Source organism: Montipora capricornis, chromosome 6, assembly GCF_036669925.1.
Source record: "Montipora capricornis isolate CH-2021 chromosome 6, ASM3666992v2, whole genome shotgun sequence".
NCBI classification, from domain to species: domain Eukaryota; kingdom Metazoa; phylum Cnidaria; class Anthozoa; order Scleractinia; family Acroporidae; genus Montipora; species Montipora capricornis.
Window position 1 is genome coordinate 1,232,949 of NC_090888.1, and position 15,000 is coordinate 1,247,948.

Consider the following 15,000-nt stretch of genomic DNA (forward strand, 5'->3'; position numbering starts at 1 on the left):
ATTAGACAGAGTAAAATCTGTTAAGTATAAGTAACAGTAAAAATATCAAAATCAATTAATACATACCTGTACTATTGTCAGTGTTCCTTTGTTTGTCAGGGTCAAGGGCTTTCACACCATCAAAAACAAAGGTCTTGACACACTGGACACCCAGCCTATCACAGTTGAGCTTCAGTTTTGCTATTTTTGGTTCACTCTTGTCAAAAGCTACTATAATGCCCTGAAAGGAATAATCACCAATTCATAAGAACTCAGTGTTGCCAAGCAAGAAATAAAATGGATCAGTTAATGTACAGATTTCAATTCCAAATACAAAGGCTTTTTAAAAGTTCTAATGATTAGAATTAAGGGTAAAAAAATGATATTTCAACTGCATGAAATTAGCATATATTTGCACATTTAAGAAGTTTATAACAATACAAGTAAAAAGATGACCACAAAAAGAGGAAGAATGACGACAATGATGATGATTAGGAGAACAAACCAATAAGTAGAAAACCGTAGGATAAATTGAGTCAGATTGTACAATTGAGACTAGGTCTCAGCTTGCTAATTAAGAATAGACATGAAAAAATTACACCATTCTGATTGGCTAAGAGAAATGCAGTTTTTCAGGTAACATACACGCTCATAAACGAAGATCACACACCATCACATTGTTCTTACCTTGTCTTCCATGAGTGAAGCAAGATGCGTAGTTTTACCACCTGTATAATTATAATAATAAAAAACTCATAATTTTTCCTAAAACTCACTACTCACACATGAGCTTTTATTAGATGCATGTGCACAAAACCAGTGGTATTGCAAGACATTTAAGCACAGTCTCATGTGCCACAAACACCAGGCACTGCAATGCTAACAACAACATCTCAAGCAGATAAAATGCCAACTGAGCCAATCTACGTGTATATGTGTAAAATTATGTTATTGTAACAGGTTAAATTTGATTTCAGGTCAAATGACTTTAACCTAGGTTGCTTTATAAATAATAATTTCTCTGTCTCTATTCATGATAATGAATACCATACACAAAGAAATTAAAAATCAACGTAGGTCTTAATCATTTTCAACCTGAAATCAAGTCTAACCAGGTTCTGTAACTTAAAAATTACACATATGTATGTAAACTATGTGGTTTTTCCCAAGGCTGTTGCTGCCTACAAGTACTTCATTATCTCAAAAAACCATTCAAAGCATGTGAAGCTGAAGGTATTAAAGTCACTTTAGTTAACGTTGGTAGTTCCTTCAGGTATGAAACTGGCATCAATGAAAGCTGACAGTGCGCCTTTTACCCCCCTTCCTCTGTCAGTGGTCCATTTAAAGAATATTTAAAGCTATAGCTACACGGATCAGAGGAAAGTCGAAACATACGTTGGTGTCACTGAGGACTGAACCTTGGACCTCTTGCTCCAAAAGCCATGCACTAACGAACTGAGTTAGTCGCCTGCTCCTGAATAGTTTGATCATCACAGTCATGACTGTTACATGTACAGCATTTATGCAGTAAGGAAAGCAACGCATGAGAAATTCAGGTTTGAATCAGACTTTGCAATACCAAGTGCAGTACTTTAGAAGTCACAGGCTCAAGCCTTACTCAAACCTGGACTTTTCAATTATTAATTAACCCTTTGACTCCTAGGAGTGGTCAGTATGTAAATTCTCCTCACAATTTCAATGAAATGTCAGTCAGACTGGTATTGAGAGTTAAGATTATTGTCAGCTCAAGAGGTGTGATCTTGGTATAACACCAACTTCTCATGGCTACCCAACAAACAACTCTATGGTTCTAGTTGGAGAATGAACATTTTGCATCACTGGAATGAAAGGGTTAAGTAATGTTCATAACTGCAATGACAAAAAATCTCTAGTATATGCTGCCATCTGCAATTCATATATATGTCTTTGATATATTAAGTCTCTTCAAACCAATCAATGTTGCTCTCCACAAAAGTACCAAAATACTAAAAATAATTGTTTCGAAGTAGACACCTGGTGCAGCACACATATCCAAAACAATCTCCCCAGGCAGAGGATTCAAAACATGTCCTGCAACAACAGATGGTAAATTCTGGAGAAAAAGCCATTGAGGAAGGACATCCCTTAGCGAGGGACACTTGTAAACAGGAAATGTCATCTGAACTGCTTCACCCCTGAGAAAAAAGAATTTACTGGTGAATACAAATGTTCAACCTTTAGCATGGTTGTTTATTGAATCTGAGTTACATAGCCGTACAAAATTATTAATGATATCAATGATTAATGGCCATGAGCATGACCACATTACTCTGTCCTCCTCTGGAAACAAGTTTTTCAAAAATCCACAACAAAATCCCACAGTTTTTTGTGATTGCAGTCTCATATTAAGTCAAACTTACTGCATAAGGGAGACTATCAAAAATGACATCAAAATAGCAATGATCTGGGATCCTAAATGTGCAAGGTTCTTACAAGACATTTAACTGAAGATTTTCCCCTTAAATGTACTACAGCTTTGCAATACACATTCCCTCTGAGCATTACTGGCCATGCAATAGAGCAAAACTCGATGCTAATTAAAGCTATTGCCCAAAGCGGAAAATACCATAATACTCTTTTTTTTTGTCCACCCAGATTTTGAATAAGCATTGTTTTTGTTTTCTCTTGGGACCATTGTAAGTCCCTAGAGAAACTGGAAACAATGCTTATTCAAAATTTGGGTGGACAAACGAAGAGTATTATGGTATTTGCCGATTCAAGCAATTATTGATACCTGAAATTTTGTTGTGAACAGAATATATCTCTCCTGTCAAGGAAAGAAATCCCATTTCCAAGGAACAGTTTTGGTCCATCAAAAGGTTTGGTGAGCCCCTTTCGACACTTGCCATACAAGTCAGCATACACAGATACCAAGTCTCCTTTCTTTATACCTAGAGTTGAACAGATTCGAAATATATGCTTTACAATAATACCATATTATCCACTTGATTGACTGTGGTGGTATTTGGTGTTGCAGATGTGGCACAAGAAGGTGACACATGCCACTCAAAGCCTGACAGAGTAAAACTTAGCCAGATATTGCAGTGAGAATAACAGTCTAATCCAAATTTGCTAATGCTTAAGATGCTACTTTCCCAGGCTCTGTAACTTCTTCAAAGACACCTAATCAAGTTGAATGGCTTACACTCTCACCAGGATGAGCTCCCATGATGCCTGGCACGTAAATGATTGCTCCTCTTAGTATAGCGGCACCACAGTGCAAATCGACAATGACCTCCTTCTCAACTAATGGAATGTCAACATAAGGACCGGAGCCATCAATCATCAATACATCTCTCAGCAGTGGATGTTTTCTCACTTTATAATGATGATCCTGCCTTTCCTCATATTTGTCCTCCACCTGATCAAACCAGGATAAGAAACTCATTTTAGCAATGAAAACAGTAATGCATATTGTGCTATCACTTAAGTGCAAATAAAATTCTAACTTGTCTTCTTGCTTTGTTATCACATGGGAAAAGTGAAGTGCATTATGCAAGAAAATAATTCAAAGCGGTAAAAAAATTAAACTCTTGCTACTGCAACTACTCTACACCACAAATGATATAATCATAACATAACAAAACAAAGATACAAACCCTTGAATTTAACAAGATATGCTGGTATTTTCATTGTATCAACAACCTCACAATCAAATTACCCCATGCGTCCCCATGCAAAAATACTCCCCTTCCCACCAAAGATAAAGATTTCAATGGTCCACCAAAAATTTCAGGAAAATAATTTTAAGAATTATCCTTAATTACAGTAGTTCCCTGCCACAGGACAAGGGTCAAGGAAATTCCTGGCGGTGCAAAAATAATCTGGAAGAGCTGGCAGCGACAAAGTTTGATGATAATTTGATCAGCAAAAAACTCAGTACACACCTGATCCAAAATACACTGCAGCTTCTTCAGAGCATCATCAGCTGTTGTTTTCAAACTGTTTACTCGCACGACGGTAGACAGTGGAGGAGTGCGAAGTGCTTCCAGTAAATTATCAAACTCTGTGGCGCAACCATTCACATCATCACTGGTTTCCTGTCTTGTCAAAAGAAATAACTTTAGAAACAGAATTGATTATTCAGTTCCAATTTACTATGTTCGATGGAGTCAGTGAAAAATGCTTCACTTTCACAGTTTTCGTAAAATTCTTTTTAGGACAGGATGCGTATCGAAGAAATTAAAAAAATACCTTTGAAAACAGAGAATTTCTCAAATATTCCTCGACTTCAGGAAACACGAAGAGCAGCTTTGGTCGAGGACAAGTTGTCATCATCATCACCCAGCATCAGCTGCCCACCATCTTCATTTGCTTTGATTAGTTCCCAGTTCCTAGAGACACCATCACTTAAAATTCAAAATTCCCGGTGAGTGACCAAGTCGTACGATTTTCAACCGGACGAAATCAAACTTTTGTAACCAGGGCTACTTTCTCTCATTACTCGATTTAGCACATAAAGAAAAAAAAAGAAAGAAAGGAACTTTTTTAAGTGTCTAGTCGTTCTAGCGCTGAAGTACTAATTGGGGACACTGTAAACTGAAATTAACAATTAACACAAATCAAGTCAAATTTTGGTTTTTGAGGAGAGGGGAAACCGGAGTACCCGGAGAAAACCTCTCGGTGTCGAGTAGAGAACCAATAAACTCAACCCTTACATGACGGCGGATCTGGGAATCGAACCCGGGCCACATTCACAGTGGGAGGCGAGTGCTCTCACCACTGCGCCATCCCTGCACCCCACCCGTAATCGGGCCTGGAGCCCGTTTCTCGAAAGTCCCGAAACTTTACGGGCCATTTTTGGCTGTTACAATTCCCTTTGTATCACAGCAGCAACCTCGTTCCCAGGGTCTATCTTCTCTGCCTCCTTTGCCGTTGACGACATGGAGGCAGCAGCAGTACCTCTTCCACACTTTCCAAAAGGATTTTCCGGAAATGACTGTTCCATTTTGCATTAAACCGAGATTTACGGGATTTCTGACTGAATGGTAAGCACATTGCTAAATAATGGTTCTGAGGGATATTTTGGAAAGGTTTCGTTTCTTTCATGATTCATCCAAAGAAGAAGAAAGTTGACGTATTGACGCTCACAGGGAAGCAATCTACACAGCGCCGATTGGTTCCTATGTAACCCACAAGTGATTTCCAGAAGACAGTTACTTAACAAAGGGAAAGGAATGTGTGGCTCGTTTCAACAGACGCTCGTAGGGGAGGAACGCGAGACGGAGCCCTAAGAGTGTCTGCGTGGGAGGCTAGGCCTCAGTAGGCCTAAAAATGATGTTTAAACCGAAGGTTAGCCAATTTGAAGATTTTCGGTTGCTTAAGGGCCCGTAAGCACTGGACAAATTTTTGTTTATTTTGCGCAACAATCTGTCATTATTTCCGTGATACAAGAGTGCAAGGTAACTTTTTTCCCAGCAAATTTTGTCAAGCCTTACCAAACTTCATAGGTACTGTCGTCCTGCTTCGGAGCAGGACAATTTTTTGTCTGACGTGAAAACTATATATATTTGACAGTTTACACGGCATGATCTAAAGAAAAAGCTCTTAAGTGCGGCCACGATTACCAAATTGAAAATTTGGCGGAGACAATTTGTTTGAGCCAAACAAGTGCGTGCTGGCCCTTATACGTAAAGACTGATGACCTGTAACGAGTGACCTGTGGAATGTGTCCTGTGTTTTAAACCTGCCGGTAATCTACACTGGTCAGCAAGTGGCCCTCCTTTATTGCAAAAAAAATCACTTAATTACTGAATGATCTACGTTTATTCAGTGAGTCACTGACTGATTAAAATAAGTAGCAATGCGGGAAATGGTAATTTTAGGAATCTTAAGTCATTAGCATTGAACTAAATTTAGTTTGTGAAATGAGGGCAAGTCAAGACAAGCACATTTTAATCGGTACTCATGAACTAACTATTGGTCATGAATGGATACGTACCTATATCGGCTTTACAATCAGTTACACAATAGCACAACGTCCCCCTACCCCACCTCCTGTGACGTTCAGGCGATAATTATGATAATTTCAGTTGTTTCCGGCGAGGTGTTCGGTCTCTCGTTTCTTTGATTATGTTAATCGTCGAATTTGATGTTTATTGTCACTCCTCGTTTTAATAATATTTTACCCCTTTTCGCTCTAAAGGTTACAACATGAAGAACTATTCTGGCAATCAAACACAAGAACTTAGAATTTTAGAGACATCCAAGGGCTGGCAAGCATTCCAGGTGATATTTTGGACGTTGATAAGTCTAACGACTCTTGTAGGAAATGGATTAGTGTTGTTCTGTGTTGTGATGAAAAAACGCCGCAGTTCATCGACGATCAAATTTTATGGAAGTTTGTCGTTAGGAGATTTTCTTGTTGGTAAGTACCAAAACGAAATAAGGTTGTTGCAATTGCGAATAACTCGTGCGTTACTTCATGGAAATTAATTATTCCATTCGACAATCTTGCTCAAGTCATTACGTGAAATTATCTTTAGGTTCACCACGATTAAGCTCAGGATCAGTCACGAAGGATTTTTTTTCGGCAAACGAACTCAAATCAACCAAACTCCCTAACATGAGCAAACTGTCTTTGTTGTTTCATTTCCACCAGAGTTAATTACATGAAAACAAAGATTTTATTATTATCATTATTATTGTAAATAAGGATTCATTATTTGTCGTTTTACCTTTGGAACGATTTTTTTTCACCGGAGCCAATCTATCAATCTATGCTTTTTTCCTCACAATAATTAATGTTCTACATTCACCTTAATGTCCGAATGTCACAATAGATTCTTTGAATTTGTTCACTTTTGTGATGAAGAATTAGATCTTATTCGCTTGCAAATTTTGTTTTCCAAATTAACATTATTTGACAATACTCAAGAGGGTCTTTCTTTTAAAGTCGGATATGCTTATGTTCTCACGGACTTCAATACAAAGGATCATATCTCCGGTGTCGTCAAATGATAAGAATTGGGAAAACAAAACGTACAAGCGAACAAGGTCTATTAAGGATACGCGCAGCCACTTCCGACAATCTTTTCTGATAAACAAAATTAAATATGAATATTCACGGCCAATTCAGTTCTGCCTTCTTATTGTGGCGCGGCATTGTATGTCTGCACTTCAAATACATGCATACTACTACAATGCAGTTTAATCTAAGTGCATGCATTATCCAAACATCAAGATTTCCAGAGAACGTGTGCTATCTTGACGTCGATCTGAACTGATATGAGCGGAAATAAGGCACTTCGTCTGTGTGTAGTTTCAAACAGAGACAAACTCTGTCACGCAAAAACAGTTTTTAGCTTTGGCCATGATACAACCTTGTTCCCAGTGTCTCTCTGCCTCCATCTTCGTTGAGAAGAGAGACCCTGGGAACGAAGTTGGCCATGATCATGTCAATCGGTGGTTTCCAACCAATCTCTAGAGACGCAGATGTACAATTGCTGGTGGACGAACAAAAGGAGCTAATGAGAGATATCTTTTGTTTTCGTCCACCAACACGGCGGCGATGACGTAACGTGAAAACCACCTATAAGTGCGCACGAGTAACCCGTGGTGACTTCCCATTCGTTGGCAGTCAATGTCACTGGTACTTCCTTTAAGGCATGGTGTTTTTTAGGACCGAAAGGTTTGGGGGAAAAAGAAGACATCCCTTTTCACGCAAATTCTTTTGACACGATAAAGAGAAGTATCGTAATCATAAATGGAAGTGAACGCTGCATGAATTACATTCCATTTTAACTGAAGCCGGTTTTTGTTGACTTTGTTCAGAACTTCCTGATCTCTGTTATTGTTTATCGTCTCCTAATATAAACTCTAAATGCGTCCGGCACCAGGGGTAAAAAGGAAAGTAAAGGCTGATTCTCACCAGCGACGCAAGCCCAAGCATTAACGCAAGCACAACAGCGCTTATTTCACCGTGAATTCGGGCCCAACGCAAGGATAAGTACAAGCGCAAGTATGTAGTTTTTTTTCCTTTTCCTTGTGCTTGCGCTTATGCGTGGGTTCGCTTGCCTGGGGCCCGTTTCTCGAAAGTCCCGAAAACTTTTCGGGCCCGAAAAGCCATTTGTGAAACTGCCAACCGCTTGTTTTGGTTAAAGCCGATCTTTTAACATTTTTTCAAGGTAAATAAAAGAAAAATGACTGTGAAGTTTGACGACTTAAATCCTCTCCGTTCTTGAGATAAAAGGGAATTGGGTCACCCGAAAATGGCCCGTAAAGTTTCGGGACTTTCGAGAAACGGGCCCCTGGTGTGAAAACGGGAGATAACGCAAGCACAACGCAGCTGTGATTTTCGTCCAATCAAAAGGAGCCGTTCCAGACTCCACTCGCAGCGCCGCGTTGTAAGAGAGAACATGGAACTAGTGAGTCTCTGCGTCGTGTGCTTGTGCGTGCGTCATGGATTGTTTTCACAGGACAAGAATCTTTCGTGCTTGCGACCAGGCTTAAATGAATTTGTTGTTGATTAAGTTGATAGCAGTAAATTGGCCCTCACTTGGACTGGAAATCTCATAGAAACCTAGCAAACAAACCCTCTCTAAAGTGGTAGCCGGCGTTCTATGACCATCCCAAAGACGGCTACCAAGGAGACTTAAAATTGACCACCTTTGCTTTCCAACGCTCTAGCAACGTATGTGCCAATATAGGCAAGGGACGAGTCCGGCCGGCCTTTGTTTGACGTACCATGTATCAACTCAGTTGATAGTGTATAACTTCTTCTGTTGAAATGTGATTTTTTTTTCCTAGGGATATTCTGTGCCCCTGTGCTTCTCGTCGCTGCTTTCAGCCAGATATGGCTGATAGGAGAGATGCTTTGTTACGTATACACAGCCGTGATTTCAACCTCTCTCAATGTCTCCATCATGACACTTTTCCTTATTAGTTTGGATCGTTTAAACGCTGTTACCAAGCCTTTTCATTACAGAGCAAAGGAAACATTTACACAAAGGTGGGCAACACTGCTCATCGTCTTCGCTTGGCTCCACTCCGCCTTCTGGGCTGTGGCACCGTTAGTGGGCTGGGGAGAGATCATAGAGGACCCGATTACTAACACGTGCAAACCTAATTGGGCAGCGAAAGGCTTCAAAAACACTTTGTATACCATGGGTTTAGCAGGTTTCGCTTTCGCTCTTCCAGTTCTTTCAATGATTGTGGTTTACGCTATCATTTATTACCGCTCGAAAGTGAGCGCGCGCTTTATGAAAAATCGTTCTCACATGACTCCGCTGGCAGAAGATGAGGCTCGACGAAAGCAACAAACCGCAATTCTACGGACAGTCCTCGTTGTTGTTGGCGCATTTGTGTTTTGTTGGTTGCCTTACACCATAGGTACAACATTTAAACTGTTTTCTGACACGGCACCACCCTATTGGTTAGTTCATTTAGGGCTCATGCTAGCCGCATCAAACAGCGCTATTAACCCAGTCATTTACTCATTATTCGATAAAACCATGAGAGGAGAATTCAAGACTATTCCCAGAGTGTGCCGACAGCAACTTAGTAGACCGGATGATACGGACTGTGTTCATAGTCGTCGAACCAGCTCGAACCTGGCTACTTTTAACAATACTGTCACTAGAATTAGCAATGAAACAGTCAACAAACTTCTGAACGTGAATTTGACTGAAAGCCCACCAATTGTCAAAAAAAGGAGCTTTACACCGGAACACACGACGATGGATGTGATTGTCAAAGATATCGCCAAGAAAATGGAAAAAGCCAGGAGAGAAACTTTGGTTTAATCCGTGGCTTAATAAAGGACATGAAATTTCATTTTTTGGTAGCATACATCTCCAAGAGATGGACTATTAAATTTGGAGAAGAAGATGAATTCCAAAAAACAATATTGACAAGAGAAGAAGGAAAAGGAGCATCGTGCACTTGTAAACAAGCCCGTAACTCGCGACGTGGGCCAAAACTTGAGGAAGAAAAGAGAAAAAAATACAAGTCCCTTCCCATAAACAATTTAATTCAAGGACTAACCCACGCAGTGAACACTAACAACTTATAATCTAAATATTACTACCACTAATTCTTTCGTCGATAATTAAACTTGCCTACTCAATATCACTTAACTTAAAAGGAAATTAAATAATTATAACCAAGTTCGAAATATCTACAATATATCATGTACACGGCCAGTTCAGGCACTCTTCCTATAGGATTGGGAAACCTGTTGCGACTACACATGTAACACTGATACTACTACCAACGAGTTAATCCTGCAGAACGAAAGACGAAATCGCACAAAGAGAACGGGTTAGCTTTCATGCATGTTTAGGATACTTTCTGTATTCACATTCTGCTATCATATTTATCGTTGTGGCGAAGGGGGAACACACAGCACTAGTGCCCAGTGTTCGGGGGAACGCCGTCAAAACGCTGTGACAGCGGTTTGAGATATCCTTATATTCTTGAAGCACCGTTCCAAATACGTCGTAACTCAAAGAGTAAAGAGTTCAAGTTGCAATTCCTCATACTTTTAGTCAAATAAAAAAGTTAAAATTCCGTATGTTGATGACTGATCTCATTCTCAACTTTGCCTTTTATAAATTCCCTGACTGCTTGGTCCAGTTTATCAGAGTGTTCGGCCAAAAACCTCTGATAATCTTCTCCAGTTTTATCGTGCCTCAAAAGAAATTCTTCAACAAATGGAGGCTGCCTGTCAACTGACCGCAATAAGGCCACAACGCTTGGATCTTGGCGCATATATTCACCACGGAGATTTATCTGCAAAATAGAATATACGATTAACTCAACAATCTCTTGTTTCCTCCATCTCTTCCTCAAAGCATGCGTGCTTTGATCAGCGATAGAGCCTTCTGGGAACGAGATTGATATCTCCTCTATCAATAGATGCAATTCCAATTTGCCAGTCTGCGTATCAATTCCAAAACAGTGACCATTCGTATTAAAAGACAAAAATAGTTATACTAAGTTTTGAAAACTTTCCTATGGGGTATGCTGCGAAATGCGGTTCTAATCTGATATAAAGACTGATGGTGAAATTGGAAGATGACCCTTCCAGTTGCTAAATTGTGATTATTCAAATGAAAGCTTTTGAGCGATTCCTTGAAGAACGTGGTTTGGGTAACGTAGCAGCTCTCGTAAGGAACAATGTGATTGGTTCGCTACGCTAGCCAAAATCAAAAGACTAAACGACTGAAACAATCGACTTAGACTTAAAAACAATAGAAGCTACTTACAATACCAACCAAGAACTGGTTACAACTGAGAGCTCCTACACTACTGCGTGGTTTACATGAGGAAAGGAAAGGAAAGGAAAGGAAAGTGACTTTAAATATTTAAGTGTCTAGTCGTTCTAGCGCTGGAGCACTAACTGGCGACACTGTAAACTGAAATTAACAATTAACACAAATCAAGTCAAATGTTGGTTTTTGAGGAGGGGGGAAACCGGAGTACCCGGAGAAAACCCTCTCGATGCAGAGTCTGGGAATCAAACCCGGGCCACATTGGCGGGAGACAAGTGCTCTTACCACTGCGCCATCCCTGCACCCCAAATAAAAAGCCACCTTTGAAATTGAACCCAGAGCTGTGCTTTGCCGTTAGCTGTGAGTGCTACTATTAAAGATTCTGAATTCCTTTAGTGCGCTTATTTCAACAATACCAAACAGTTTATTTCGCGGTTTTTAAGTTGACCAGGCCAAGGTTTCTCTTATCAAACAAATTAGAGGATAGCTTCCATTTCCTTACCTCCCCTGGTGGCAAATGACCAAAGGCTGCTTCTACTACGTCAGCAGGTAAAACCATAACATCATCTTCAGTGAGATAACCATCCTGGTCTTTGTCGAGCATTAAAAAGCGCTGTAAGATCACATCAATGATCCAAATCAGTATTGATATAGTCAAATATACATATCTCGGTTAAGTACCCGATGATAAAATCGGTGCCACCTTTTAAAAGAAATCAGAAGCCAAACCGAAGCTCTCATAGACCTTATTCCAAAATGGCCGTCATTTAAATATTCTTTTGTTTTTATTCAAATTAGCCTTTGATGCCTCGTTCTAGAGCTGAAAATTCAAAAGAATATTTTGCCTTGAACGAGGAATCAAGGTCTAATTTGAATAAAAACAAAAGAATATCTAAATAGGGGCCATTTTGGAATAAGGTGTATGCGTTTGAACTTTTAATATCGTCGGTCGCGTCACATAAGGGTATTAAAAAAGAACTCTAACAAGTACATGAACAACGTCCAAACAACAGCCATGTACCCAACAAAACTAGGTTGTCGTAATTAACCCAAAACTGTATAATCTGTCCCGTCTTTCACCCTAAAACGGTTTCTCAAACGCTTAAACGAACTCTACGGAACATTTACCGGTGTTAAGTTGACCAGAACTCGTAGACCACTTTGGCTGACAAATCAACTTATCCCGTCTAACATGCCTTCGTCTACTGAGTGCAGATTAGTTAAACTCCAATTATTTATTACCTCCTTAGTAACCAGTCTTTCACCTGTGTGCTCCGCCTAGATGAACAATAGATTAGAGAGATAAAGAAGAGCATGAATAACGGAGAAGACAACAGATTCTTATGCGCCATCCACCAGTTTTCAGTGGTAATACAATATTACTTCCGTTTTCCAATATTTACTAAGTGATTGGCCGAAAAATAACCCGTCATTTCCGTCAACACCAATGGGGTTCAAAATTTACTGTTTGCCCCCGCTCACGGCCAGTTGCACATTGAGATCTGATTCGGCTTCATTTGAAAACTAAATTTTAGCGATGCACAAAGCTACCCAACCGATTCAGTCAGGTACGACTCACTGTAATGATGATAATAGTGCATAAAATGATAGCTTTGCCAGCCTTACCACAATTAGGGAATTGACGAGGTCAAATGAAACGGATCCGCCATGTTCTCTGATCACCTGTAGGGCCATAAACCTGCAATGATCATCGACGTCCTAACGTCACTGAATAGCTATCGCTGTTTTTCTCCCAGAACAGGAGGAGGGAGGGGGAGGGAGGGGGAGGGAGGGGGAGAAAGGAGGAGAAAGGAGGAGAAAGGAGGAGGGGGAGGGAAATCTTTTCTTAACCCCACCACCCACCCGTTCCCTCTTAAACTTTTTGGTCGTGTTTGAGAGAAAAGGACTACGCGTCGCGTCGGCAGAGCAGGCGAGCGATATTAACGATGGAGAGGCACAGTAAAACGAGCAAATCTTAAAGATGCGATCAGTAAAGACTTTCATTCATGAATTCTGGGCAGTGGTACTCCCAAAAATTCAATCGTCACCCACTGGGAACCGTAGCTAAACAGAAGTGTAAATACCGCGCCATCAGACGTTCATCCAGTGTTCTAAGGGCGGTTCCATACCTGTGATGTTCCCCATAAGTAAACTTGAAGTTACTCAACTTGGCATCGGATAAATTGCTGACCTTTCCTGAATGGACTGGCAGAAAAAAGTTTAAGTCATCAGTTGCTATTGATAATACCTTTTTTTAACCAAAGAGTTTAGAAACACACTGACTAGTATCATATCATATCATCATATATCTTTATTTACCCTCGGATTTTTAGAGTAGCTTGGTGTAGCTAATATCTCCGAGCATTTACCCTCCCAACCATGATACATCACAGAAGACAGACCACAACACCGGGAACTACATGCCCTACTCTTTACGACAAGTGTGCGGGTTCTTTTACGTCCCACAGGATTATGAACATTGAAGGGTTGTGAGACGGGACCTCCGGCTTATCATCGTCCTTATCCGAGAAGACTAGAGAGTCTAACCATTTGCAGATGTAATTACATAGGCAGCACTTTCTCCTCAGTTATTTAAAGACCCTGAGTGTTGGTCACGATGCCTAATCAAAAACAGCCTTTTTCAGAGCAACAGACAAAATCTCTTAGATCCATCAACAAGAGCACGAAGGATTTTGTCATTGAAACCTGAAATCACTCAACATCCTCCCCCTCCAGTTATGTTACTGAGTCTACTTTCGTCTAGATTTTCTAAGGGACTAACGAGCATTGGAAAGGATAGGTCACCAAGGTACCTTCACAGTCCGTTTTGTTGAAATTGTGGAGAGGAGTCCACCAAATGTTCACAGCTAGATTACGGAAATAAGATGTAACTTGATGAGCCCACCTGGGAGAAATAAGAAAATGTTAGGTCCATCCATCACAGAAAGAAATTCTGATATCTCTAACCTCATTGCATGGGCTCCTGCTCGACTCAGTCGGTTGCCAAGAGATGTATTAAATACCTTATAGACCCTATGCAAAAATGGCTGCCTTTAAATTATTCTTTTGTTCATATTCAAAATAGCCCAACTAACCTCGTTCGGGATAACAAATTCTTTAGAATTTTTGTCTCAAAAACGAGGTTAGTTGGGCTATTTTGAATATGAACAAAAGAATAATTTAAAGGCAGCCATTTTTGCATAGGGTCTATTGGTAAGGTTTCCACAGGATGTGCCATGAGTTAGGGCTACTTCTTTTGCCAGATCAGCTTGTGGCCAGAATGCAAAGTAGTAATGGGCAATTTCCGAGTTGCTGTTTGTCTCGGTTTCGAAGTGAGTCTTGGTGCTCAACTATTGTAAGGGAAATGAGTTTGATTTGCATAAGAATACGCAACTCGTTTCCATTTGAATGGTTGTGCACCAGGACTCGCTTTGAAACTGAGGCAAGCAGCAACTCGGAAATGGGCTATTGCAAACTGCAATTTCTTCTAGCTGATATCGTAACCCAAAACCAACATAACTACTTTGGGTAATCACAAAAAATATAGACAATAAAGTAAACCACTGAGAACAATACATGCAGTATGAAAAGTGGTACTGATTTTGTCTCTGATTGGTTAAAAGATGGTGTGGAATTATTTTGACGGTTGCACTGCGAACACAAATTCAGTCAACTATGAAATAGTTTTCTACCTTTACCTGGAAAACATTATTGGACGTTAAAATTTCTTATCATACAACCACAACGCCCTACACATACACATCTCATT

At 40.0% G+C, this 15,000-nt stretch overlaps 3 protein-coding genes across 4 annotated transcripts in view; 1 reads left to right on the forward strand and 2 right to left on the reverse strand.

Annotated features, from left to right (window-relative positions):
- Window positions 1-4,359, reverse strand: part of LOC138054577 (tRNA (cytosine(72)-C(5))-methyltransferase NSUN6-like) — a 5,810-nt gene extending 1,451 nt beyond the window's left edge. The window contains exons 1-7 of the mRNA XM_068901077.1: window positions 4,213-4,359; window positions 3,906-4,058; window positions 3,172-3,379; window positions 2,753-2,909; window positions 1,993-2,153; window positions 667-707; window positions 67-220 (exon numbers count right to left, since the gene is read on the reverse strand). Coding sequence (XP_068757178.1) covers window positions 67-220; window positions 667-707; window positions 1,993-2,153; window positions 2,753-2,909; window positions 3,172-3,379; window positions 3,906-4,058; window positions 4,213-4,299 — 961 coding nt within the window. The 5' untranslated portion in view covers window positions 4,300-4,359. The remainder of the gene's footprint in view (window positions 1-66; window positions 221-666; window positions 708-1,992; window positions 2,154-2,752; window positions 2,910-3,171; window positions 3,380-3,905; window positions 4,059-4,212) is intronic.
- A 1,689-nt stretch (window positions 4,360-6,048) lies between these two features.
- LOC138051161 (trace amine-associated receptor 1-like) lies at window positions 6,049-9,825 on the forward strand. Its single transcript, XM_068897319.1, has 2 exons — window positions 6,049-6,385; window positions 8,767-9,825. Exons 1-2 carry the CDS (start codon window positions 6,172-6,174, stop codon window positions 9,759-9,761), a joined length of 1,209 nt encoding a protein of 402 aa, XP_068753420.1. The 5' UTR covers window positions 6,049-6,171; the 3' UTR covers window positions 9,762-9,825.
- A 148-nt stretch (window positions 9,826-9,973) lies between these two features.
- The window catches only part of LOC138051160 (uncharacterized), a 13,169-nt gene continuing 8,142 nt past the window's right edge, over window positions 9,974-15,000 (reverse strand). The window contains exons 5-11 of one of the 2 annotated variants that reach the window (XM_068897318.1): window positions 14,045-14,136; window positions 13,361-13,436; window positions 12,858-12,930; window positions 12,474-12,509; window positions 11,734-11,844; window positions 11,226-11,268; window positions 10,620-10,749 (exon numbers count right to left, since the gene is read on the reverse strand). In XM_068897318.1, the coding sequence (XP_068753419.1) occupies window positions 11,266-11,268; window positions 11,734-11,844; window positions 12,474-12,509; window positions 12,858-12,930; window positions 13,361-13,436; window positions 14,045-14,136 (391 nt within the window). In that variant the 3' untranslated portion in view covers window positions 10,620-10,749; window positions 11,226-11,265. Of the gene's footprint in view, window positions 10,750-11,225; window positions 11,269-11,733; window positions 11,845-12,473; window positions 12,510-12,857; window positions 12,931-13,360; window positions 13,437-14,044; window positions 14,137-15,000 lie in introns of both variants that reach the window. The other variant, XM_068897317.1, reaches the window with a different exon arrangement.